General features: G+C 32.9%; 3 protein-coding genes across 4 annotated transcripts; 1 reads left to right on the forward strand and 2 right to left on the reverse strand.

Annotated features, from left to right (window-relative positions):
* Positions 1–1,790: 1,790 nt before the first annotated feature.
* LOC122027180 (probable homogentisate phytyltransferase 1, chloroplastic) lies at positions 1,791–17,310 on the forward strand. 2 transcript variants are annotated; one of them, XM_042586080.1, is made up of 13 exons: positions 1,791–2,003; positions 7,177–7,433; positions 7,573–7,656; positions 7,729–7,803; positions 7,927–8,010; positions 8,882–8,971; positions 11,910–12,011; positions 12,170–12,265; positions 15,627–15,698; positions 15,784–15,879; positions 16,469–16,573; positions 16,672–16,792; positions 16,875–17,310. In XM_042586080.1, exons 1-12 carry the CDS (start codon positions 1,820–1,822, stop codon positions 16,711–16,713), a joined length of 1,287 nt encoding a protein of 428 aa, XP_042442014.1. In that variant the 5' UTR covers positions 1,791–1,819; the 3' UTR covers positions 16,714–16,792; positions 16,875–17,310. The 2 variants fall into 2 exon arrangements, with proteins under 2 accessions (XP_042442014.1, XP_042442015.1); XM_042586081.1 differs by having other exon boundaries at positions 1,797–1,954.
* A 3,632-nt stretch (positions 17,311–20,942) lies between these two features.
* LOC122026647 lies at positions 20,943–22,594 on the reverse strand. The gene is made up of 3 exons (XM_042585377.1): positions 22,574–22,594; positions 21,336–22,496; positions 20,943–21,044 (listed from the first exon to the last, which is right to left on the reverse strand). Exons 1-3 carry the CDS (start codon positions 22,592–22,594, stop codon positions 20,943–20,945), a joined length of 1,284 nt encoding a protein of 427 aa, XP_042441311.1.
* Positions 22,595–22,635: 41 nt separating this feature from the next.
* Positions 22,636–23,619, reverse strand: LOC122026648 (zinc finger MYM-type protein 1-like). Its single transcript, XM_042585378.1, has one exon. The coding sequence runs from the start codon at positions 23,617–23,619 to the stop codon at positions 22,636–22,638; it is 984 nt and encodes a 327-aa protein (XP_042441312.1).
* Between the last annotated feature and the right edge of the window lie 1,058 nt (positions 23,620–24,677).

Below are 24,677 nucleotides of genomic sequence, written 5' to 3' on the forward strand. Positions count from 1 at the left end.
GACACTCATATAACGATCAATTATACTTTCTCATGGCGGGTCATTCAATATACATTCTCCAATGCATACCCATGTGTCAACTTGATATCTCTATATCCATGACTTGTGAGATCAAGTCATCGAGTTGACCTACATGCTAGTCTCATCGCATTAACATTGTCCTTGAATGTTAATACTTGACTAGGAATGATTAAGAGTAGCGTTCCCTATATCATCTCACTATCGATTCAACCAATCGATTGATATAGGTAAGAACCTTCTACTCAAGGACGCTATTATACTTAGTTATTTGGTACCAATACAAGTAAGTATAATAACCAAAATAAAAGTTTTTATATATATATAGGAATATGATACAATGAGTCCATACAATAATTATCATATGATTGACTCTAGGACTGCATGCCTCTTTTGCTGAAAAAGAGGCATACAGTCCTAAACAGAGTTTTTGTTGATAACCTTAAATGAATAACTAAAATTATCAAAAATAACTCTCAATCAAAGGCACCCTAATTGTTTATAAAACACATGAGAAAAGCATAGATACGTATTCATTTTCTACTCCCAGCATAAGCACTTCCCATCTAAATTTTCCTGCAATAATATTAATCGATATAAAATTTAGGGACTTTTTTTTTTTTAGCTTGGACACAATTAATTACTATGCCATATTAAAATTACTACATAAATTTTGTAAATTTTAATCGAGGTTATTATATAAGTTGAAAGTGGTATATGACAATTTTTAAATTTTATGGTCAATTTAAAAGTAAAGTAAGAAGTGTATTTATATATTTAAATTTAAATTTAAATATAAAATGATAATGTAGTAATTTTACATTTTAATTGTGTAATCCTTTATATATTAAAATTTAAATAAAAATAATTATAGGTCAATTCTATCAAAATTATTATATAGCTATTCTTATTATTTTTAGATTTATACAAATTGACTCTAAAAGTAATTAACTTTTTAGTCTTTTTGACAAACAAGGTATTTTTACATCATATTAAATATATAATCAATTTTTATTTCAGAAAAATAATAAAACTAAAATTTTCTAATAATAATATAAATTATAAATTCAAACTTCAACCTCTTGATGAATTAAACATTCATTAAAAATTTAATGTGCTTACTGTTATAAAACCCTATTGATATAAACAATTTATTTCTAGAACTTTTCCGTATATAAATCATTTTCTTTTATGTCAAAATGAATTATTTAGATAGCATTAGGATAGATGGATATTTATAAGTTTAAAATGCATATTTTATATGAAAATAAATTTATACATAAAATTTCAAATGAACACGTGAGCACAAACTTTTTTTTTTTAAAAAAAATATTATGTCATTGAAATTTTAAATACTTCTTAAAATGAATTATCATTGTATAAGAACAAATTCCTCAAAGTCATCTAGATAACGATGCCAATCAGATTTGGTAAATTGTTGACAATTTTGTTTATTTTTTCGTGGACACATTTCACATCCTTCGCCTGCACGTCTCCTCCGCTTATATTTTGACTGTACATATTCGAGCACGAGTTGAAATCTTGTAAGGGGATTTGGTTGTCATGTGACTAAAACATCGGTATGAAGCTTAAAAATAATCTCTTATAAAAAATAAGATAAAGTTATATACCCATGACTCCACAGTTTTATGTATCGGATTATTTTTTTTTTTTTTTTATATTCGAGCACGAGTGAATAGTAAGAAATAAATAAAATATTTCGCAGGATAGTAAACAAAAAAGACAAGGCATGACTTTGTTTTTCCACAAAAGAAAACTTTGCATTTTCCTTAAGTTGGGCATGGACACTCGATGCGCCATTTATCGGTCACAGGACAAACGTATCTTGGGAAGTGAATCGCCATGGATTTGCCTCTTCTTCCGTTCTTCTCTTCCCCTCCTCTTGCTCGCCTCTCTCTTCCTGCTCACCGACCAGGTACGCCCGCAGGAGGCCTTTGATTCATTGGAGTCACTGCAGGAACGGGGTAACTGGAAGTTTCTTGATTACTTTCCTGCTTGATTTCTCGTGAACTCAAGGCTGCTTTGGGAAAAACTTTCTCTTTCTCTTTTTCCATGTTTCATTTTGGTGAAGACATGGTATGGTATTGGTATTGGTATTGGTATGTTATGGTATGGTATGTGACGCTCCTTATGAGCTAGTCTTGCTGTGAACTGCAATAGTGTTGGAGTAAAATATATATAAAAACTAATTAAACTGACTATATGCATACCTATGAATACATATCTCAGTAATTAATTTGGAGATCAAAAACTCCAAAAATGAATACAAAAATACAAAATAGATATAAGAAAGAATTATATAATGTAAAATGGTACATCTCATAAAAGTCTAATAGTCAAGGTCACACTATCTGCACTTAAAATCATTAATAGATGAAGAACCTTCAATCCATTCAAAACGAATTGCATCCTCTACCGCCTATTTCGGACGGCACAACTCGCCATTTCAAACCATAGTTGACACTCTACAACTCATTTATAGTTTTGTCAATTTAGTACAAATAACACGTATCTCATTCAGAGCGCAAAGCCAAAGCTAAGTGTGAACAATATATCAATTACTTTATTTATTTGGAAATATAATTACATCTCTAATTTTTTCATAGTTTCTTAGGGTAGTTTATAATCTTTTATAAATAGTTTCTTAGGGTAGTTTATAATCTTTTATAGATTAGTATTGATTCCGTGCTCTTTATATCTAAATTTCAATTAATTATTTGTCATAAATAAATTTTAAGAAGCAACATGGAGGGATGAATAACAATAAGATTAGATAAGGACAAGCAATGTGAAGATATATATCAACCAAGAAGAGGAGAAATAAGATCATATAAGGAATTCTTTTTTAAACACTTTATCATTAAATCCACTTTAACAAAATTAATCATGCACAAGGTAATTAAAATGGCACAAGTAGGAAGACCCACCTTAATTGAAGGAATTCACATCCTCATCAATCACCCAAAGTATTTTCATGATCTCTGAACAACTAGATCCACAAGTTATTAATCAATATAAGCATGGATTCAACTCCACAATATCAAAAACAAAGACCATGATAAAGGGCTTACCTTATAACCGCGCCTCTATAAAAGGTAAACTAAATAATTTTTTCAATTCTTGAAACTCCTATGTTATATTATCCCTTAGAAACAAAAGGATTGATTAGGATAGATAGAGACGAAGCGCTTATTCTACTGGGATGGTGGCGACTTCCAAGAAGGCAATTGCTTCCACTAAAAAAAAGAATCGACGACTAATAGTCGAAATTGCAAGAAAGGGAGGGAGGGGAGCCGACACAAAGAAAACACTTTGGAATAAACTCTAACCCTAAATTCCTTAAATATATAAACATCTTGAAAACCCTAAACCATGTGAACAAAGAAAATAATTGAACCAACCCAAATCATCTAATTTAGCCTCGGAAACCCTAAACCATGTGAACCAAATCAAACCTAAATTATTTAATTTGGTTCAGCCCTAACTTATCCAAGCCAAGTCAAATCGATTAATTTGATTCATATTCCAACTTATCCAATTTAATTTGAATTTGAATCAAGTGTGATTATAAACAAAAGTTGATCAATTCATAATGTTTAATAATTTTTTTTTAAAGATATAACACGGTATACAGGTGAATAGTACTCTAAGATGAAAATTGAGGTGTTGCTCTACTACAATTCAAGGAGGTAGGGTTTTGGGGCATGCATATTCTTAGTTGAATTGTTGCACTTTGACTTCGCTCGTGACTTTTTCATTTGAGAAGGAACCTGTGGAGTCACTTGCATGTCTCAACCAAAGATTTATAGGTCTAGTACTCAGGGCTTTAGGTAGGGATATCGTTGAATAGGTGGTGATCCTCGTACATTACTACCACAAATAGTACATTACTACCACAAATATGATTCTGAGGGGGAAAAGACATCTATCTTTATCTCTCTGCTTTGCTGAATGCCACTTTCAAGTGTTGAACGAATAAAAGGTATTTTGGTGATGAAAATGGGATTCATTTTGGTAGCATCAAAGAATTTCATAATAGACTAAATAATCTTTTTATTGGAGGTGCACCAATCTTACTTTCAAGCAAATTGTAAAGCTTCAATCTATTGGTCATAAAAAGCATGATCTTTTTTTTACTAATTAAGGAAGTGACTATATTGCCAATGAAATCATTTTGACATAGTTTGATGGCCTATGCACTGCCACCATTCTACCATTACTTTTCAGTGTTAACTTGTTAGCAAGATTGAAAACCCCCATGGTGTAACGAGTGATAGAGTTGCTTGATTGGGCAAGAGTCGATTCCCGAGGGTTTCATTCCCCTTTGGATTAAATGCCCTCCCACTTAGGAGATCGCTCGCTATGTGATTTACCTCCCTTCATCTCACTTTGGGGCTGATGATAAGTGGCGCTTTGGGTGAGCGAAATTATTTTTTGCTTCATTGTTAGCAAGATTGAAGTACTAATACTTTTTTAGGCAATACACAACCTTTGTTTTAAGTATTGTACACAATTTCAACTCATGTAAATGATTTTACCTATCTCTGCAATTCAAATCAATAAAGGATCGCTATCGCTCCTATTTACAAAGCCAAGTGAAAGAGCTAATCAATAACAAAAGTTAAACTATGCTTCTTATTTTAATTGTATCTCTAAAGGTGATAAATAACCTAGCTAAGCTACAGAGAGGGTCTTTATATAAACCAAGCATTTCTTGGCAAACTCACTATGTGGTTCAAGGATCGCTTGGGGTCCATCTTCAAGTTATGAACAAACTAATTTGAGCTTATTTACTCTGCAAATGTATAAAAAATGTATACATATGGTAGACCCATAGGTATCAGATACTTAATGCATATGCCCCAAAAAATAGGGCAATAACAAACCATGAGTCCCAACTATTTTGGGTTGGTTACATCTGCCATCGAAGTCTATGTAAGACTATCTCTAATAATGTCCAAATCTTTTGAGTAGTATCTAATTAGGCTTAAATTAGATGCACATAAAATACATATATAATGTATGTCTTTGCTACTTGTGTATATTTTCTAAATATTTTTATATCATATATTTTGTATAATTCAAAATGTATTGTAGTGCATTTGATTTTAATTTATCATTGTAATTGACTCATGGTTTTACACTTTTTAAAACACTATTGATGAATGAATATGCGCTTGTGGACTTCTGTACAAGCTTGTTATTTGTCCATTCACAAACAATGATCTTGAAGTAATTAAATTATCTTCTTGTTTGTAAACTTATCTATGTATTTGGCACAACATAGAATGTCCACTCGAAGTTCTAGATGTAACTTACATGTATCTAGTGCACATGCACTATTAAATATTCAATTAATTATATATTTTATCTACAATAAAATGTACTCTCAAATTTCTATGAATTATCATCAAAATATAAATAACTCAGTTTGGCATGAGCAATGGTGCATCAGTGCTATTCAAAGTCATATACAATATAATCTAACTTCAAGGTTTTAATTATTTATAGCATGTTTACTGAATAGCTAAGAATACAATACTATTTTGTTGATTGAATTATTTTTAGCTAACTTATAAGCATAATCTAGCCTCTAGTTGTGTTTGATAATAACTTGAACCACTATTTAAAATCTCATGTTGTTTCGTCCGGTATAAGCGAAACATTTCGTTCCGCTCGTCAACTGAAACCGGCACGCCTCTCGTGCTAACACGCCCTGAGGCCCTGCGCGGTCATGGAGGCGTCATGCGAGCTCCACGGTGGCCGCGGAGGCATCTTGTGAGCTCTGCGGAAGCATCATGCCACCCCGTGTGGAACTACAACAGTTGAATAGGAAACAAGTCTAACTTAGATTAATTAAATAATTTTAGGATAATAATTTTAATCAATTCCAGATAATTTAAATAGACTTAATTAAAGCATAATAAAACTATCTTATATATATATATATATATAATAGATATTTTGGTTTTTATTTTTAAAACATTTAGATTAAAGTTGTTATTTTTAGTTAATATATTTTATATTTTAAAAAATGACGAAACCATTTCGACATGGCACAATACGGTATTGAAACCTTATCGTTCCAATTCGAACTGAAGATTTTAAACCATGAATGTTCAATTGTTGATTTAACTTTTATAAAGTAGCTCGAATATAAAACTTTGATTAACATTGAGCCTAAATTAACTTTTCTCAATCTTTTTACAACCCTAATTGTGGAATTACAGTTGCCAACATTTTAAAAGATTCAAAACAAATTAGAGATCATAGATAGTTGTTAAAAACTGTATAACACATTCAGATGAAAAAAAATACATATCATATATAATCAAATTTTGATGGTATCATGATGACATATCAAAAATCAAATATGCTTCATTAGAATCTAAACCCAGCCCATCAAAACTAGACACGATTCTTAATTCAATCTAACTTACTATATGGGAATGTTGTTGCATTATAGAAATGGAGAGGTCTGGGAGAGTTAGATCTAATCTAAAAGAAATCTCATCTTGTGGAGACTGAAAGTGGATGTTGAGTTGAATCAATATTTAATGATGGCTGAGAGGAAGAACAAGCCTTAATGCATTGAGACTTGGAGTTTAACATTGTGGGTGAAGTCAACAGATCCAAGAAGAAGAAATATTGCCACTTTGAAATCATTTTTCTCCTATCGTAATGTGATATTTCATTGTTTTCCTCTTCCTTTCTTTGGTTGTGCTGATGCCACCAAGACCCAAAGTCTATACCAAGAACATAAGTGAAATAAAATAAACACTATTTTTATGGTTTCAAACTTTCAATAATGTGAATTATGAACAATTTTTTGTTATAAACAATAATCAACACTCTCCATTAAACATATTATGATATGATAATGTTATTTCATATATTGCAGGATGTAAAAATTGTTCCAACTAATGTAGGACTTTTTATAATTTTTAAATGAATTCAGGATTCTGGATTTGAAAAATTTATGGAAACTAATTTGCAGCACAATCCACGTCGCACTATTTTACAATGATGATTGTGCTGGTGTTTTTCTTAGCTCCTGTGGATCCTTAAGGGAATTTCTTTTTTGTCAGTTCTTATTTTTTTTAGTCAATCTGACATAGGCGTTAATTTTCCTATCAGGTTTTTTTGTTCTCAAAACATACCAAAGTCCAGTAAGACGTAGTGTTCAAGGATTTACATGGGATTCCTCCAACCATCAGCTCAACCACAATAGAAGAAACTTTGCATCCAAGAGAACTAATGATTTAATTCATGCTAATGCTACATCAGGGCATCCATTAGGATCCCAGCCTGAAGCTCATAATAGGTTGAAATTAGCACTGAGTGCAATAGATGCTTTCTACAGATTTTCACGTCCTCACACAGTTATAGGAACAGTTAAGTGACAATCCTTGAGGTGATCTACTAGACAAACTCTTTAGGAGTTTTACAAATATATCGCTTTTAATTCTTTCAGTTAGTAGTCTGTTTGGCTTTTAATGTGCATACTTGACAAATGATTTTTTGCTTTCACAGGCAATGAGCATAGTTTCAGTCTCCTTATTATCTGTTGAGAGCTTATCTGATCTTTCTCCTTTGTTTTTAACTGGATTGTTGGAGGTAAAGGCTAAAGCAAACGTTTAGCTAGAATTCACTGTGATAGACTTTGTCTTCCAATTACAATTCTTGCAGGCTGTTGTTGCTGCACTTTTCATGAATATCTACATTGTTGGACTAAATCAAGTATTTGACATAGAAATAGACAAGGTTACATTAATTCTCCTGAACTTCTTTTATAGCTTATATATGGAGGGTTAGAACATGATGCTCCCTTTAATTAAGAGGTCACACAGCTGGAATGACAAATTTCTGTATTATGTTTTTATTCAGGTTAATAAGCCAAGTCTGCCTTTAGCTTCTGGGGAGTATTCACCAAGAACTGGAATCACAATTATTTTGAGTTTTGCTGCCTTGGTAATTTGACGTTCTTCATATGCCTAAGTACTTTCTATCCATTTCTGTATTTAAACAGATATGGCAAGAATCCTAGAAAGTGATTTTAAATGCCAGTTAAATTGCAATAATCTTTCTAGAATCCTTGCGTTTCATCTTGCTGATTTAAAGTGTTGTTGAGTCTTTCTATATTGGAGGACAGAGTTAAACCTTTTAGTGGATGGAGTTGAACTTGATTTTCTTTGTCTCTTTTAACTGTTAGCTCTTGCTTTGTGTATGGAAAAATGGTATTCAAACCAAAAGATGTTACAGAAACGGATATTATTCAATGGTAATCCAAATTAGGATCCAATTTCTACTAATTGATGGAAGTTCCACTTAATCTGAGTATCAAAAAGAACGAAAGGTTAGCTAAATGATCATGCTTTGTCAAAATTAATGTGTTGGAGTAGGTGCATATTTGTTAGCATCATCTTTTAGATGTCATAGTTTGGTGAAGTTCCTAAACTGGTTGTCCATCTAACTAGTAATTAGGCAAACTACCTTATTGTTAAACTTTTTTACTATTGAGAGACAAAGAAATGATCATAGGCAGTAGGCTTAAGTTTAATTCTTCTTCATTAGGTTACTGTTTCTCACTAACTTCACAAGGGTCAACAGATTCATTGTTGGATGTTGTTTGAGTTTTATTATATGTATATTTATCCCATGCTCAATCAAGAGATAAGAGCCATGTAGTCGACATCAAATACTAAGGACAAATACGACTTGATGATGACTACTATTATTGTTTTTATTTTGAGGAGATTTATACTGACTAACGCATTGTATAATGCATGCAGGATCACTAAGGCAACAAATAATTTTGCTAATGCTTAGTATCTTGTTTCAGAGCTTTGGTGTTGCATGGTTTGTCGGGTCCTGGCCATTATTTTGGGCCCTTTTTGTCAGCTTTATCCTTGGAACTGCATATTCAATCAACGTAAGCTGGTTTTCTTTTATGTACTTGCTTCTTCTTATGAATTGATATTGTTGATGCTTTATAAATTTCATCCATATCATTTAACAGATTTGTGATTGTGTATTGTTTTCGATGAGATATGAATATGAGGAGCCACTATATGTAGGTTCCAAGAGAATGCTTTAGTAGTTAAGTATGAAGTCTACCACATTTAACAAAGCATATGCACAAGTATGCTATCAATCTATGGCATAGCACATATGAAGTATATATGGCCATAGGCAATTGGTATAATAATTCTTAATAAAATATTTTTATTGCTACATATAATAACAATGTATACAGTAAAGTATATTAGTCAATACATCTAATTCAAATTTCCACACACACACACACATATATATAATATCTATAAAGTATTGTCACTAACAAAATAAATGTTTCAAACTAACTCATAGGTTATAGGCTAGTTTGTAGCTTTATGTCAATTTGGTTCAATCTAAATTTGTTAGAATGAATCAAATTGGCTTTTTTTTCCTTTCCTTTTTATCAATTGCATACAAATGGCAATGTCATTTAATCCTCTTCCAATTTTTTTTTGTACTTTTAAAATCAAAACTATATCAATTAAATAGTTAATTAAAATGAGTTTCTTTCATTTTTTTACTTCAATACATGTCAAGATGAATTTAAATAAATTTTAATATTATAGGAATTAGGTAATAAATTGAATTAAAATTTTAGAAAAAATGGTTACAAAAAAAAACAAATAATATTAATGGAGTTGCGGAAATAGCCTCTCGTAAAAAAAAAAATACACGATAAGACTGCATACAATAGATCCTTCCAAGGACCCTGCATTGGTGTAGCTTTATGCATGGAGCCGCCCTTTTTTATCTTGTTTAATGTGTGCTATCATGTGGTGAGGGTTGGCACAATATATACTCATGAGCATGAGCAACATGATTCACACACAAAAAAAAAAAATAGTAGTGCTAGCCAATTTTAAGTTTTGATAAATTTCTAGAATGGTACCTTTTGGCCATATTGTCCAAAACAAAATAAGAGTTTAAACCATGTTTTAATTCAATAGTAAATCTTAGTGTTGTTTCTATAGCAGGTTTTGTTCTTTGACAAATTGTTGTTCATTTTTGTTTACGATGTTGCACCTTAATGTACTGTTGCTAATTGTTACATGTTCATTGCATTCTTATGTTCGCAAAGAGATGAACATGTACACATATGATAGATGGAAAATTTCAATAGTAGTTAAAAAATTTTAATTAGACTTTTTTTGCTATTGAATCTGGCATGACTTCTTGAAGATGTCAATGTTAGCATTCAGCATGGTTGATATTTTATTTTGATTCTTTGGACACTACCAAGGTTTAAAATCTTGACCCGTGCCGAGATTTCGGTCTAGACTATAGAACGATACAGTTTTGATTATTTTTTTATTTAAATTTGAAATAATCTTCTAATAATAATAATTCAACTATCTCAATTTACAATGATCAGAGAGGTGTACAGGATTATAAGTGTTTTAATCATATCATATCTTTATCAAAATTTCTTAAATAAAAGACATATAATATTTCCTAAACAGATTAGTAAAGACATTCTAAGATAAAAATATATGTTTCATATGTTCAGAAAATAAGAATTCTAAAAGTAAAAAAACTAAATAATTTAATATTTATGGCTCTAAATTTTAAATTGATTCTATATTTTTCTATAATAAGTATATAAATTAATTAAAAAATGCTAAGTTATGTATAATAATTATATAAATTAACTATTTATTTATTTAAATTAATTATTATTTTAAATAATATATATTTAGAATGATAAAAAAATTAGAATATTAATTAAATAGTAAAACAGAAAAAATATAAAATAATTAAAAAATATCAGAAAATTAATCTGATTTATTAGAATTTTTTAAAAAAATTTAGAATTTTTACATAAAATTAGTAAAATTAATTTTCAGAACATTAATTAATAAAATTTATTATTTTTATTTTTTAAAAATATATTTATATTTTATTGGGATAATTTAATTAAGCTTTATAAAAGTCTCTTTGAAATATCACACTTAAGCTAGGAAATGTTTGAATTAGTTAAATCAAAATATTTAAATTTTAATAGTAAAACCCCTAAATTCATGATCTTCGCTGGACGCTCCTCCGGCGGAGTCGGAGAGTCGCGGGGGATGCCTTCGGCGCCACCAGAGGAGTCACAGGACTCTTCTAGCGCCGCTGGAGGCGTCTCGCGACTCCTCGACGTCGCTGGAGGCGTCCCGCAACTCCTCTAGTGGCGCTGGTCGTGATGGAATTGCGACATGCCTTCTGTCGCGTGACGACGAGCGCGTGTGATTGTCGTGCGACGATGAGCGTGCGCGATTGTTGTGCGACGACAAGGCGGGACGACGAGCGCGCGTGATTGTCATACGACGATGAGAGCGCGCAATTCCTCTATTGCGTGCATGTGATGACATCATGACGAAATTGTCATTAGACTGGTGCCAGTTTCGATGCGCGTGCGGAACACGGTAGGTTTCGCCCATTCCGCCCGGCACGGAACGAAATTTTCAACCATGGACACTACCACCCTGATAGGAGAACATAGGTCCAATTGCTGATTGTTTAAACCTAAGTTATAGTAACTCATATATCTAAGTTTACAAAAACCCTTCATTGGCCCATAACTCACCACATTGGAATAAACAAGGGTCCTCTCAACACCTCATCTTACCTAGGGTTAGCTCGTTCCAATATCAATTGTCGAAGACTTGTATAAATGTGCAAACTAACTCTTTAACCTGTGCGGCTCAACTATTTGCCCAAAATTCTTATGCTCAAGGTAATAGTAGCTCAGCCATATAATTTTTTAAATCATATTTAGTAGCTCGCAATTGTCTATATGGGATCAAACTACAATGACACTCTATCTATTACAGTTGCCACTTCTAAGATGGAAGAGATTTGCTGTGGTTGCAGCACTATGCATTCTAGCTGTTCGTGCTGTGATTGTCCAAGTAGCATTTTTCTTGCACATGCAGGTAAAACACCATTGAGTATTTTCTTTTAGCATTTTTTCATAAACTTTGGCATCGGTATAATCTTCACTTGTTTGACATGTTTCTTTTAACTTAGAGAATTTGCTTTCATTGTCATAACTTATCCTTCCAATGTTTAACTATATTTATAAATGTTTCAGACATTTGTTTTCAGAAGATCAGCTATTCTGTCCAGGCCATTAATATTTGCAACTGCATTTATGACTTTCTTCTCTGTTGTTATTGCGTTGTTCAAGGTATTTTTTCCCCTTGGCTTCCAAAGTTGAATATCAGCTCATTCATACTTTTTTTTATTAAAACCATTATGATTGAACATATATGTTCACTCAATGCATTAATAACTTTTAAAATGCCGAGAGTAGAAGATTGTGTACAAATTATCTAAATTTGCGATAATCATGGAAACAACTTTGTATATTCTTGAATTATTTAAGTAAAAAGAGAATTCTTGGTGAAAGAAAAAATGAACTAGTTTGTTATCAACTAAAATAAAACATTAACATTGATGTTCGTTAAAGAATTGGCTTTTTTGTTGTGATAATGTTTTTGTTTCAGTTACCCATTTCCTTTTCTCATAAAATTTATATAATATATTTCATAATCATCATGCAGGTAGAATTAACTAATACTATTGTTTTATCTTCTCAATGGTTTTGACTTCTGAGATTGTTGGTGATCAAAATTTTGATTGTTTCTGTAACATGGAATGCATTCTAAAAAACATATATATTTTCTAAATGACTACAGTTTCTAGGATCTTAAAACAATCAATCATAGACTAGAAAAGATTGGCTAATTTTATCTCCGGAAAATCACTCAGGATATAACTTATAACTATGATCTTGAGCCATTTTCAACAGGAAAAAGAATCTTGACCCTTTGGAATTCTACAATATAGATGATAGTAAATGAAACAAAAGGCAATTGTTATCATATAGAATTATAGGATCCATATCATATAGAATTATGGGATCCATATAATGACACTAGAAATTAGTCCCATTATCACTTGATCCTAATGCACGACCTCAACTTAGCCTTTGAAGTATATAGTTCAATTTCTAATTTTTTTTCCCAAAAAATCAGCATAGGAATGATAATAGGATTGAATTCCATTGGCTAATTTGAAAATTTCCCAAAAAGTATTGAGCCAATGATTCATTCCTGTACTTGTCCTTGGACTATCTTTGTCCATATTTAAGAGGCAATTTTGTAAGATCTCAAAGTTCAAGCAAGTCTAGTTTTAAGTTTTGTATAAGTTTTATCAGTTAGTTTTAAAGTTTGTATAAGTTTTATCAGTTACTTTCCTACTTGAGCTTTTGTCTCACTCTTCCTATTTAACTCCACTTTCTACCATGTGAAATCTTGTTTAGTTCCACATTGCCTAAAGATTAACGAGACATGAGCTAGGAAGAGAACGCTTATATGCCCCTACCAACATAAACTTGAGGCTTTAGTTTGTCTACAATTTTCTTATTTATATCTTCTTCTCTTCATTCTCCTCGACTATCACCTAAAGGCTATTTTCATGAAGGAAAAAGGTCTTAAACAGATATTAGTCTGTATTTGTATCCCAAACCTTAGCCTCTCATATTGTTAAGGAGCAACATGGCCAATACACATCAGTCACCCTCAAAATTATGTCCTCTAAAGTAACTTTCTATAACAGCACTTAAACACTTCAATTTCTCATTATTTCTAGCCAAATGTGCATCAAATTTGTTTCATCTGAAACCTATGAGATTATTTTGCAAGATCTGAGAAAGCATAACCAAAACTATTGACATTAGGGAAACTGTTTTCTCAAATGCTTCCTAGGAAAGGTCACCAGTTTTTCCTTAATACTCTTGACAGTTCCCTATATGGGTGAACTGGATTCCATTGGACCATGTCTCAAACATGAACTGACTTGTTAGCTTAAACTTGAGTACAGATCGTCATCACACAATTTAGGTTCTGTACACAATCTTTTGCTTAGGTACTGTTTGTAATTTGGTGATCCCATCGCAAGAGCTAGAATTTTTTATTTAAGAATATATGGCTAAATCATTGGGTGTTTTCTAAAGTAGGAAAGGGTTGCTGGCCATCACATTTCACTCCCCCCTCTTCATAGCATTTCTAGACCTGAAATTTTGGAATTGAAGATTTAAAATCAAAGCTTGGGATGCTAAGCAAAAGTTTTATATATGTAGAGAGTCCTTGCAAGTCAAGAAAGATCAACACTTTTTGGATACCAATCAAACTAGGATAGCATCTACGAATGGCAAGGTATTAAAAGGCAGCTTTAGCCAATAAGTGGTTGACACACAATGTAGCATCTAGGTCGTCAACATTAAAATAAATATAAAAAAAAAGAGAGAAAAGAGAAACATATTAAATTAAGGATGCATAATATATATATAGTTAATCAAAAAGGGTTTACAATTTCAAATAAACAACTGATAATGATAAGTAAGCACTAAACATATAACAACAACTAAATATTTTATATTTTACATTGCAACTAAATCTTAAAAAGATATTCTAAATGTATTTAAATGCTGAAAAAATTAATGAATAAAAAGTCAAGAGAAGAGGAAGAACATGCTTAGGAAGGCTGACATCGAGTGAGAAAGGGGAGATATAAGTCGGATGGGGAGGGAGGCTCAGGCGAGCAAGGGTATCAGGTGGTCTAATTGGAAGAAATAAGATTGATTTCTAATATTAAATAATCCAACAACGCATAAAAATTATTATTTTGCCTTAAATATGTTGTGACCCTAAGCCACCAAGCGGTTTGTCTGAGCCACTTTTAAAAAGTCTGCCCATTAGGACTACCTAGCAACTAAGAGAAATGGTCCTTTAACGAAACCACCTAGACAAACACTTTTTTAAATTAGGATGAATGCTAAACAACAATATATGGTGGAGTTTGATTATATTAACTTGGAAAATGCTCTCCACTAGAAGCAAATGGCTAAGATTAAATGGTAAAGGTGGGTGATGAAGTTTGATTGCTAATTCTAGGTGATCTTTTGATAGGGTCACTTGTATTGCTTAGGGTAGGAATTTAAATATATGCAGGATTTCAGAGTTCCTTAGGTTATGTTTCCTACCAAGAAAGGAAATATGAAAGTAAAGATGCCAAGGCAAGAGTTTCATTGCCCAACGAAATGGAGGGAGGGAAGGAAGCATCATGTATTATTTCTACCCTGATTGGAGAAAAACAACACTGTTGGAAGTTGGAACTACAGTGATTTTCTTCTTTTTTTTTAATGAAATTATCATATTTAAGCATATTTTTGTATTTGAACACAATATTATAAATTTAAACTTCCTTTGCTCCTGTCCTTTTCAAGGAATTACAGATTAGGAAAAAGTATTCCATATCTGCTTGCAGGTTTTTTCCTATCCCAATTCTTTCTCTAGCCTTTCCCCATCCTGTAGAAATCACACCCTAAATGAAAATGTCAATGAACATGCTGTACAGTGCTTTTAGTTTCTACCTATGGCCAACATAAATTTGCTTACAAAATTCATAGTTAACGCCCTGTATCGGTTTCCTTGTTATACCATTGAAATGATCCATTTCTTGTGTGTAATGTTGATCTCATGTAGGATATTCCTGATCTTGAAGGAGATCGTATTTTTGGCATTCGATCTTACACTGTTCGTTTGGGTCAACAACGGGTATCCTCACAAGGATTTTGTAAATCATCCCTATTGTATTGGATAATATATTGTTCATCATCCTAATCATATTGTCCATGAGCAGGTATTCTGGATATGCGTCTACCTCCTTCAAGTGGCATACAGTGTTGCCATAATGATTGGGGCCACCTCTTCCTGTCTATGGAGCAAGATCATTACTGTAGGTGACCAATTTAATCTTCTTTTATTTGTTGTTTAACTTATAAACCAAACAGATATAATAAGCTATATACTGAACATGTCCCTCCTTTTTATATGACGGCCATATCACCCTTTTCTTATTATTGCTCAGGTTTCAGATGTTATATAATGCAAGAATGTAGTAACCTTAAATGATTTCAAATTATATCAAAATTTTTGAATCAGATCTTCACATTCCCCTTCCAATATAGATTTTAAACATGCAATGGGTTTTACTAATTTTCCTATAATGATTAAACAAGAATTAGGTACTGCTTTTAGGAATAAGTTGGAACGCAATCTTCATTACATTATTTGGTTGTCAAACCGTTATGCAAATGTTCTGGAATAGCACTTACCTTCACACTAAAAACATTGCAGCCTTGCATGTTCAGTATAGTTCTTGCTATTTAGTTGGAAAGTAGTACATTGTTTGCAATTCTTCAAATGCAAACGTGTGAAAGAGGATCAATACTATGACAAACAACAATTGAAAGGGTTCTCCTCTGTTTTCCCCCCTTTTCTTCTTGTTCAAACCACAAGAGGATAAAATCCTATTGGCTTTGCAGATTTTGGGTCATGCAGTCCTTGCTTTAATTCTGTGGAGTCGTGCTAATTCTCTCGATCTCACGAGTAAAGCTGCAATAACATCTTTCTACATGTTTATTTGGAAGGTAAATTATCATCTGTTTGAATTATTTCATGAACAAGTAAATCCTTGATCGTGGATCACACAGAAGTTAATCGTCGAATTTGCTTTTGCTGTTTGCAGCTCTTCTATGCAGAATACTTGCTCATTCCACTAGTGAGATGATTCCTGAAAACAAGTTGAAAGTGTAGAAGGAAGTTACTCCAATCTTCAAGATGGATTATCTACATATGAAGCCCAACTAGTAAGAGCTTAGGCTCATCAATTCTTACTCCGATGCACATTTAATTGTTGCGATTTCCTAAACTTTGTCAACTAAATTGTAGGTATTTCAGAGACTATCCGGATGAATCGGCTCGCACGGTCATCCATGAAAGTAAATCTAATTTCAGAATTTTATCTAAGTTATTTTGCGTAGAATATATAAATGAGAAGGATCTTAGTTGCTAGCAATTTGATAAAAAAGAATAAAAAAAAGTGTTCGTCATACTGCTATCAAAAAGAATAAAAAAAGTGCACTCTTATTATTTAGCTGGACGAAAGGTGGCAGACACAAAGGATCAGATGAAACTTTGTGGCGACCTCCATTAAATTTTAGGACTATTCTGCCTCATGGGAAGGGTTATCTTTATGGTCGTGGCATCGTTTTAGCGCACTAGCTCATTATTGTTTGGACTGTCTTAGTTGGTAGCTGAACAATCTCAACCCAACTACTAATCCACATGAAAATCCAATAAAAACACAATTCTATTCAGTTTCGTATCTACGATGTATATTATCATGCATAATCATAAATTATAGTGTATGCGGTATATATTGCAGTGTAAAATGATAAACTTATACATCTGCACAAGCTGTCGGAGAAAATTGTTGAACAATGAGTCTGAATCTAGCTCGTTTGAATGTTTAAAAAAAAATTGCAATTTTGAGATGCATGATCTCTTTCCTCAAGTCCTAATTAGTCTTCACCAAAGTTGTGCAATCAAGTCCAATAAATTTTCTTTAGAATAGAACAAGAATATTGTTGCCCTTCTACAGCCTACGCTGTTGAAGAAAAATCCACATTTCAAATAACAGGTGTTCAAACTACAAAACCATCATTGGATTTGTGCAATTCTATGGTTTAATCTTGGATCAGAGTAATGATCTAGATCAACTTGATGAAGTACACTGCAACCTTGGTGGATGAAGTATGTTTCACATGACAAGAATTTGAAATGCACTACAATGCAGCTAAGCAGTGCACTGATGAAGTGCAATGCGTTTCGTATTCCATGAGTGCCGATGTGCACCACATTGATTTTGTGAAACTTTGCTGTTCTTTAGAAAAAAAAAACCATCATAATTGAGTCAAGATCAAAATTTTACTGATCTCAAATTTGAAAAAAAAAATCCAAGAAAATTTGGTCCTTAGACGTTAGAGGTCATTTAGGCCTTTAGCCTAAGACCTGCTCTTAGAAAATCAACTGAAGCCTCAGATAGCTCTTTCACTCTCTCAGAATCTTGTAAGAGGATCACACTCGCCACCAATTCTTGTCCTCAACCCTTCAAGTTGTCATCCTCTCTTCACATCCTTCACATGCACCAAGCTCATCATTTCTATTGGACTTCAATGCACCAACTTGGTGGCATTTGTCCATTAATAATGTGCTCAGTGCTTGACTACAACAGATTCTCCACTAGCAAAAATGGCAAAAGGATAACAAGAAGCCAATAAGATAGCCAAAAATCGAATGTTTATTTATGTACATATAATAAATACACTTTAAAAGTCTATCCAGTGGTAGTATTTGAGCCACTCCCTCAAATGATGCTCTGTAATGTACCATTATTTCTCAAAGGTGCATGCATGGACCTGAAAAAGAAGGCACAAAGCTTAGACCATCTTTTTCTTCCATCTGAATATACAAGTCCCAAACTTTTGATGCCATATCACACACCACCATTCTTGGCTTCCCTTTATAGCTCTCCAAAATAGCAAGATTGAATTTATCGTACATTTGTTATCTTCTGTGAATTTAGTTCACTTTGAGAAGTATATATGTGAATCTTGTAAGAGGATCACTACTCATTTTTTATTCCTTTCCTACTTAATTGCTTCAAAAATTGTGTTGGAAATAAAAGGCATATATGATCAAAACTACCTCTCGCATAGTTTAGTGGACATCTAGTGCCAGTTAAAAAAATAAAAAAAATTATAGTCGTGGTTTTGATTCCACCCTATTTTGCCAATTCTATGACCTTAATTGATGAAGTCACTAGATAAAGAGATGAGATGATACCATTGTGGTGTAGGAAACAAGAGGACCACCTTGCGCTTGACCATCTTCCCCACCACTCTTTTTGTTGATGTGCTTTATGCACAAATAGAGACATGAGGAACATAACAGCTCAAGAAAGAAACATCCATTGGAGAACAAAATGCGTCAACCTACACTTTCAGTAGGAACCTTTAATAATTGTACACAATAAATAGTAGAAAAAGAAGACAATAATGCAAAAAAAAAAAAAAGACATGGATTTGTTTTATGCCCATTAGGTCCGCTAACCTATATGTACCTTGAACCTTCTAGGCTTCGATAAAATACGTCAACTGCTAAACTGTTTAAGAGGCTGAAGTATTGCTCTGGTGGCATTTGTCATCTGAATTAAATATGTTCTTCTCTTTATTTCTCAAAAAAAGGGAATCTTTTATGTGATCTTTTAAAGCCTGTAAAGTATGCGTCAAACTCAAATGTTCTTGTCTAGAGTGAAAGGAAGATTTTTTTAGCTATCACTGTATATCTATTTCTTCGAACCGATTAATCCATCAAGACGACTAACTTGATCGACATAAATTTCTCATCGGCCTTTAGAATAAATCCGAAAGTACTCATACTTGGTGGTCTAGTAGTCCAACATTCTAGACTTATCATCCCACTAGAGGAAAATAGTCCATCGTAGTTAAGAATCAAACCATAAATACTTAGGAGATTGTATGAATAATTTACCATTGTACCATAATCCGGGGAGCTATGTATCTATTTTATGTTGTGCAACTCTTAAATTCATCAAAAATTATCTAATTTCCATCCCAAATATCAAAATGTAAAGGAAGAGGTCCTAGTGAACTGTTTCCATTGCAAGTATATATTGTATTATTATCTAAGATTAGTTTTTAGTTAATAATCATACATATATTGATTATTGTATGATAGACAAAAATTTATTTTTAGTATTATTTTGAAAGCATAATATTTTTTTTCTATAAAGACAAATTTTGATTATTGGTGAGTGAAGTACGTTATTATTATTAAAATGTTAGCGTTCACTAAGATAGATAATTAATTGAGAGTTGATTGAGGTTGGGCAAATGTGGTCCGTGAGGTGGGTTGATTGCGCTGAGTTGACTATGGTATTTGCTTAGGTGAGAAGAATAATGTTCAGTTGAGGTGTGTAAAGATTTAATGAGATTGTAAGAGAACGTTTAGAGGGGAGACATAAGAGTGCATGCCGCTTTTACCTCCCTCACTCTTTGGGAGTAATTAAGATCACTTGTGCCATGAGGAAAGATAGAGAATGTTAGCCTCGAGCTAATGGTATAGCCGTAGGATATCTTTTTATTTTTTTATGTATTTATGAATTGAGTTTTAGTTTTTATAAATTAATGAATGATTTTTTCTTAATCAACGATTGCTTTAAGAATGTTAAATTAATAAATTATTTATTATGAATATTTTTTATTTAATCTGATGATCAATAAATTTTTTTATAAAAATAAACTTATAAATTAAATACACATGTCAATTAAAAAATAATTAGAGAATGATAGAACTTTCATGAAAATTATCTAAAAAGTTTCCCTTTTGATATAGTAGTTGACTTTTATTGTGGACCATTAAGCCTCTCTCTAAATATACAAAGTGTCACTCTCATACAACTGTCCAAGTTATGGATGTAGAGTGGTTCCTATTCCCCTATTGATCAGCCCTATGCCAATTTTGTGGGGCATGTGCTTGTAGGGTCCAAGACCTTTTGACAAACACGGTCATGGAATTCGTGGAAGACTAGTTGAATACGCTAGTTTGCATTTATGTGCATTAGAATGTCTTAGACTAAATTCTCTTTTCTATGATTGCCTTTATCAGGGGCGGAGCTAGGATATTGGTTGAGTGTAGATAATAATAAAATATATTTAATAAAGTAAAACAAAATTCAATTTTATAATTATAATGGTATAAAATTAAAGATCAACAAAGACTAAGCAATATATAATAGAACAGAATATGATGCATAAAAGATTAAAAGTTGACATAATAATTAAACCGCAAATGACAAAATGAAAACTAACCCGTTGAGCTTGTCCAACCGGATTATCCTCCCTAATATCAAAAAAACTATCTATTCCACCATCTTCAAAAAGATTCTTGGTTATAAGATACACTCAAAAGTTGTTCATAATTTTCAAGCATCAAGCCAATACCATCCACATTGATGAAATCTGTATAGAAATATAGCTGCAAATGAATAAGACAAATTAGCAATTGCCATGAAAATTTAAAATGGAAAGCTAAAACTTATACTTATGAGTGATAACGTGGCATATTCAGCAATTAGTAAAACTACATGATTTTTTAAAGAATAAATTCATTTCAAAGAAGAGTTGTAAAGAGTTTAAGTCAAGAAGCTAATTCTTTTATTAACAAAGCATACAATATGAAATCAAACATCACAACATAATTACCTTACAATTGTTCTTTTCGAGTCTTCATATTTTGAAACTTTTGTATAATAGCTTCATTATCAACCGTTAGAAATATATCTTTCTCTACATAGACAATAAGACTATCATTCATCCAATCGTCACTCATTCGATTGCGCAACCTGTCTTTCACAATTCTCATGGCAGAAAATACTCTCTCTACAGACGCAGTCGCAACTGGTAAAATTAATGCTAATGTCAAAAGTTTAAAAACCAATGGATACACCATATTTTTCTTTGACATAACTAACTTCTCTGAAAGATCACCGAGGTCTTTCAATCCTTGACATGTTTTGTTAGAATGCATATCACATATATAAGTTTCAAGTTGATCATCAAGTACGAGAAGATCAAATCTTGAGAAATCTTGTGGATAAAACTCAGCCAGTTGCAACAATTTTTTCTTGTCAAAAGCTATAAAAGAGTTTTGTGGACACAAACAAGCTACACAAAGAAGTAACTCTGTACTTGCCTCTGAGAAACGATCATTTAATTCTTGAAGTTGCATATCAATAACACCATAAAATAAATCAACTCGATAGTGATGTAAATTTGTCACTTCTGGTGGATTACGATGGGGACGACCACGTGGTGCCCAACGTGTGAACATATCATCCATTTTGAGACAATCAATGTAATGTTGTTGACAAAAATACTGAACCTTTTCTAAAAATGAATCCCAACCATCTTCTCTCATATTTTGGAGTTGGTGTTTGCATACTTGTACCAAATCCATTGCATTTACAATATCCTGATCTTTCTTTTGTAATGCCGTCGACAATTCACTCGAAATCCCTAAGACATGTTTCATCAAGTGTAGATTGAATGCAAAATCGAATGAAAGTATTGACTCCAATAAATTAAATGCCTCAGTTTTTTGATCAGGAGAACTGGAATCATCTTCTGAAATCATTTCAAGCACATCACTGACAGCAGAGAACATAGAAATCAAACTGTTCAAAGAATTGTAATGTGACCCCCAACGTGTATCCCCAGCACGTTGAAGAGTAGTTTCTTGATTAAGCCCTCGACCACTTGAAATTTCACCCCTCTCTAGTGCCTCAACAATAAAATCTGAATATTTCTCCTTAAGAAGATCAGAACGTTTGCAGGATGATCCAACAACATTTACCACATCACCAACAATACGAAAGAAATTAGAAATTGGAAGATTTTTCTTGGCCACAGCTATAAGAGCTAGTTGAAGCTGATATGCAAAACAATGTATGTAAAATGCACATGGGTTCTCCTTTAAAATGAGTGCTTTTAGACTATTAAATTTACCTTGCATATTACTTGCTCCATCAAAACCTTGTCCTCTCACATTAGATATGCTCAAATTATATTTAGCGATCAATAGCAGCTTTAAGTGAGAATGCTGTAGTACTAGTAACATGTTCAATTTCAATAAAACGCTCATTTATATGCCCACTACTATCAACATAGCGCAAAACAACTGACATTTGCTCCTTCATTGACACATCACGAGATTCATCAACTAAAATAGAGAATAGTGAATTACCAATATCTTTGATAATAACATTAATTGTTTCAGTTGCACAAGCCCTTACTATATCCTTCTGAATATCCGGTGATGTTAACTTGCAATTTTTAGGAGCATTTTTCAATATCACATCATTAATCTCTTTATTATGAGCACCTAAAAACTCCAGTTGAATAAGAAAGTTACCCGGATTAAGAGAACCTTCAGTCTCATCATGACCCCGAAATGAATTCCCTTGTCGCAACAGAACTCTAATACAATCAATCGAAGCAGTGAGACGGATACGATAATCACTTCGCACTTGCTTTGACTGTTTGTGCAAAATTGATTGGATGTGCTCATCTTGATTCATCAAAGCTTCACAATTCATTCGAGCTTTATGATGTTCACTATCATGTTGGCCAACATGAATATTTAATCTATCTTTACTCTTCCAATTTGTGAATCCTTCACTAACAAAAGTCTCTCCTCCTGCTTGTTTTCCCTTAGTTGTCTTGAAAAGACAACAATACAAACAATACGCTGCATCTTTTTCTATACTATATTCCAACCAATCGCCAAATTCTTTAAACCATGAAGGATTGAACCGTCTAAATTGGCTTACTCCAAATTTTTGTTTTGGGAATTCATAACCTGAAGGTTGACATGGGCCTTTTTGTAAATATATCCTTCGAACTTGATCTCTAATGTTAGCATTATAAGAACAAATGGGAATCCTTTGTCCAGGATCTGCTGGTAGTTGTGAAAAATCAAATTCTCCAACTGTAACATTTCCAGTATTTTGTTCTTCTGGTTCTAGAGCTTTTCTTTTAAAAAATCTATGCATTGTAGACATAGTGATTTCCTAATATAAATAAATAAAAAATAAATTAACAATCCAAACTTAAACAAAATTCTAAAATTATCAAATTATATATTTAATTAACATAGCATAGATTTAATATTTATCCATACTTCACTACAAGAATTTTTGCATTCAACAACACCCAATAGACAACGCTTTTTAATAAAAACGTTGTCGTTCTTTGTTTTACAACGCTTTTAGTGAAAAGCGTTGTCTATGGTATTTACTTTTTACTAAAGACAACGGTTTTTAATGAAGTGTTGTCTTTAGTGTTGTTGTTTATGGTCAAAGACAACATTTTTTTAAAAAACGTTTTTTAAAGTGTTGTGTATGTTTCTCCTAAACTCACTTAAAATAAATTCGCAGCCCTCGCTTTGCTAAACTCTAAACCCTCAACGCGCGCGCGCCTTCTCCTCACCACTCCTCTCCACGAGTTCTCCTCTCCACTCCTCTCCACGAGTGCCTTCTCCTCTCCTTCTCCTCTCCACGAGCGCCTTCTCCTCTCCTTGCCGCATGATCTCCTCTGAACCCTAATCTCGACCCAAACTCCTCACGCAAAACTCCTCACGCCGGCCCAACTCCTCCAAGTCGAGATCCCTAATCTCGCATTTCCCCATCTCCTCAATCAAAGTCAGCTTACCCTTCCTAATCTTCTCACGGCGGAGCCGACGGAGCCGAGATCCCTCAATTTCTTCTACTATCCGACGGAGCCGTAGCACTGCCACGCGGTTCTTCGATCCGGCTCCTCGATATCTTTGCTCTTGCCCTCACTGTTCCTCCCTCTCTCTGCTCTTCCTTACCTTCACTGCTCGTTCTCGACTTCGCTCTCTCATCCCTTCGTAATGGCGTCTCCCGGTGAATCAGGTGCGCTCACTGCCCCTTCGGGCTTCTAACATTAGTTGCTTAAATTTCTCTTTCCAGACTTGGATCTCGATTTATTCATGGGGATTTACAATTTCTATTAACATCCTGATGGCAATCTATAAATTTTCAAGAATACAGGTCCAAAGTTTGTGTGTATCATGCCCTTCTTGTATTCT

The sequence above is a fragment of the Zingiber officinale genome, chromosome 10A (genome assembly GCF_018446385.1).
Source record: "Zingiber officinale cultivar Zhangliang chromosome 10A, Zo_v1.1, whole genome shotgun sequence".
NCBI lineage: Eukaryota > Viridiplantae > Streptophyta > Magnoliopsida > Zingiberales > Zingiberaceae > Zingiber > Zingiber officinale.

What these genes read in the sequence shown, in the direction of transcription:
- LOC122027180 (XM_042586080.1), top strand. Translation starts at nt 1,820, where the DNA reads ATGGACACTCGATGCGCCATTTATCGGTCACAGGACAAACGTATCTTG. An exon ending in TTGTTATTGCGTTGTTCAAG is followed by an intron (nt 12,266 to 15,626) that starts GTATTTTTTCCC and finishes GATCTCATGTAG; the next exon opens with GATATTCCTGATCTTGAAGG. An exon ending in TATGGAGCAAGATCATTACT is followed by an intron (nt 15,880 to 16,468) that starts GTAGGTGACCAA and finishes TTGGCTTTGCAG; the next exon opens with ATTTTGGGTCATGCAGTCCT.
- LOC122026647 (XM_042585377.1), bottom strand. Translation starts at nt 22,594, where the DNA reads ATGGAGCAAGTAATATGCAAG. An exon ending in TGGAGCAAGTAATATGCAAG is followed by an intron (nt 22,497 to 22,573) that starts GTAAATTTAATA and finishes TTTGCATATCAG; the next exon opens with CTTCAACTAGCTCTTATAGC. An exon ending in AGAAAGATATATTTCTAACG is followed by an intron (nt 21,045 to 21,335) that starts GTTGATAATGAA and finishes ATTCATTTGCAG; the next exon opens with CTATATTTCTATACAGATTT.
- LOC122026648 (XM_042585378.1), bottom strand. Translation starts at nt 23,619, where the DNA reads ATGCATAGATTTTTTAAAAGAAAAGCTCTAGAACCAGAAGAACAAAAT.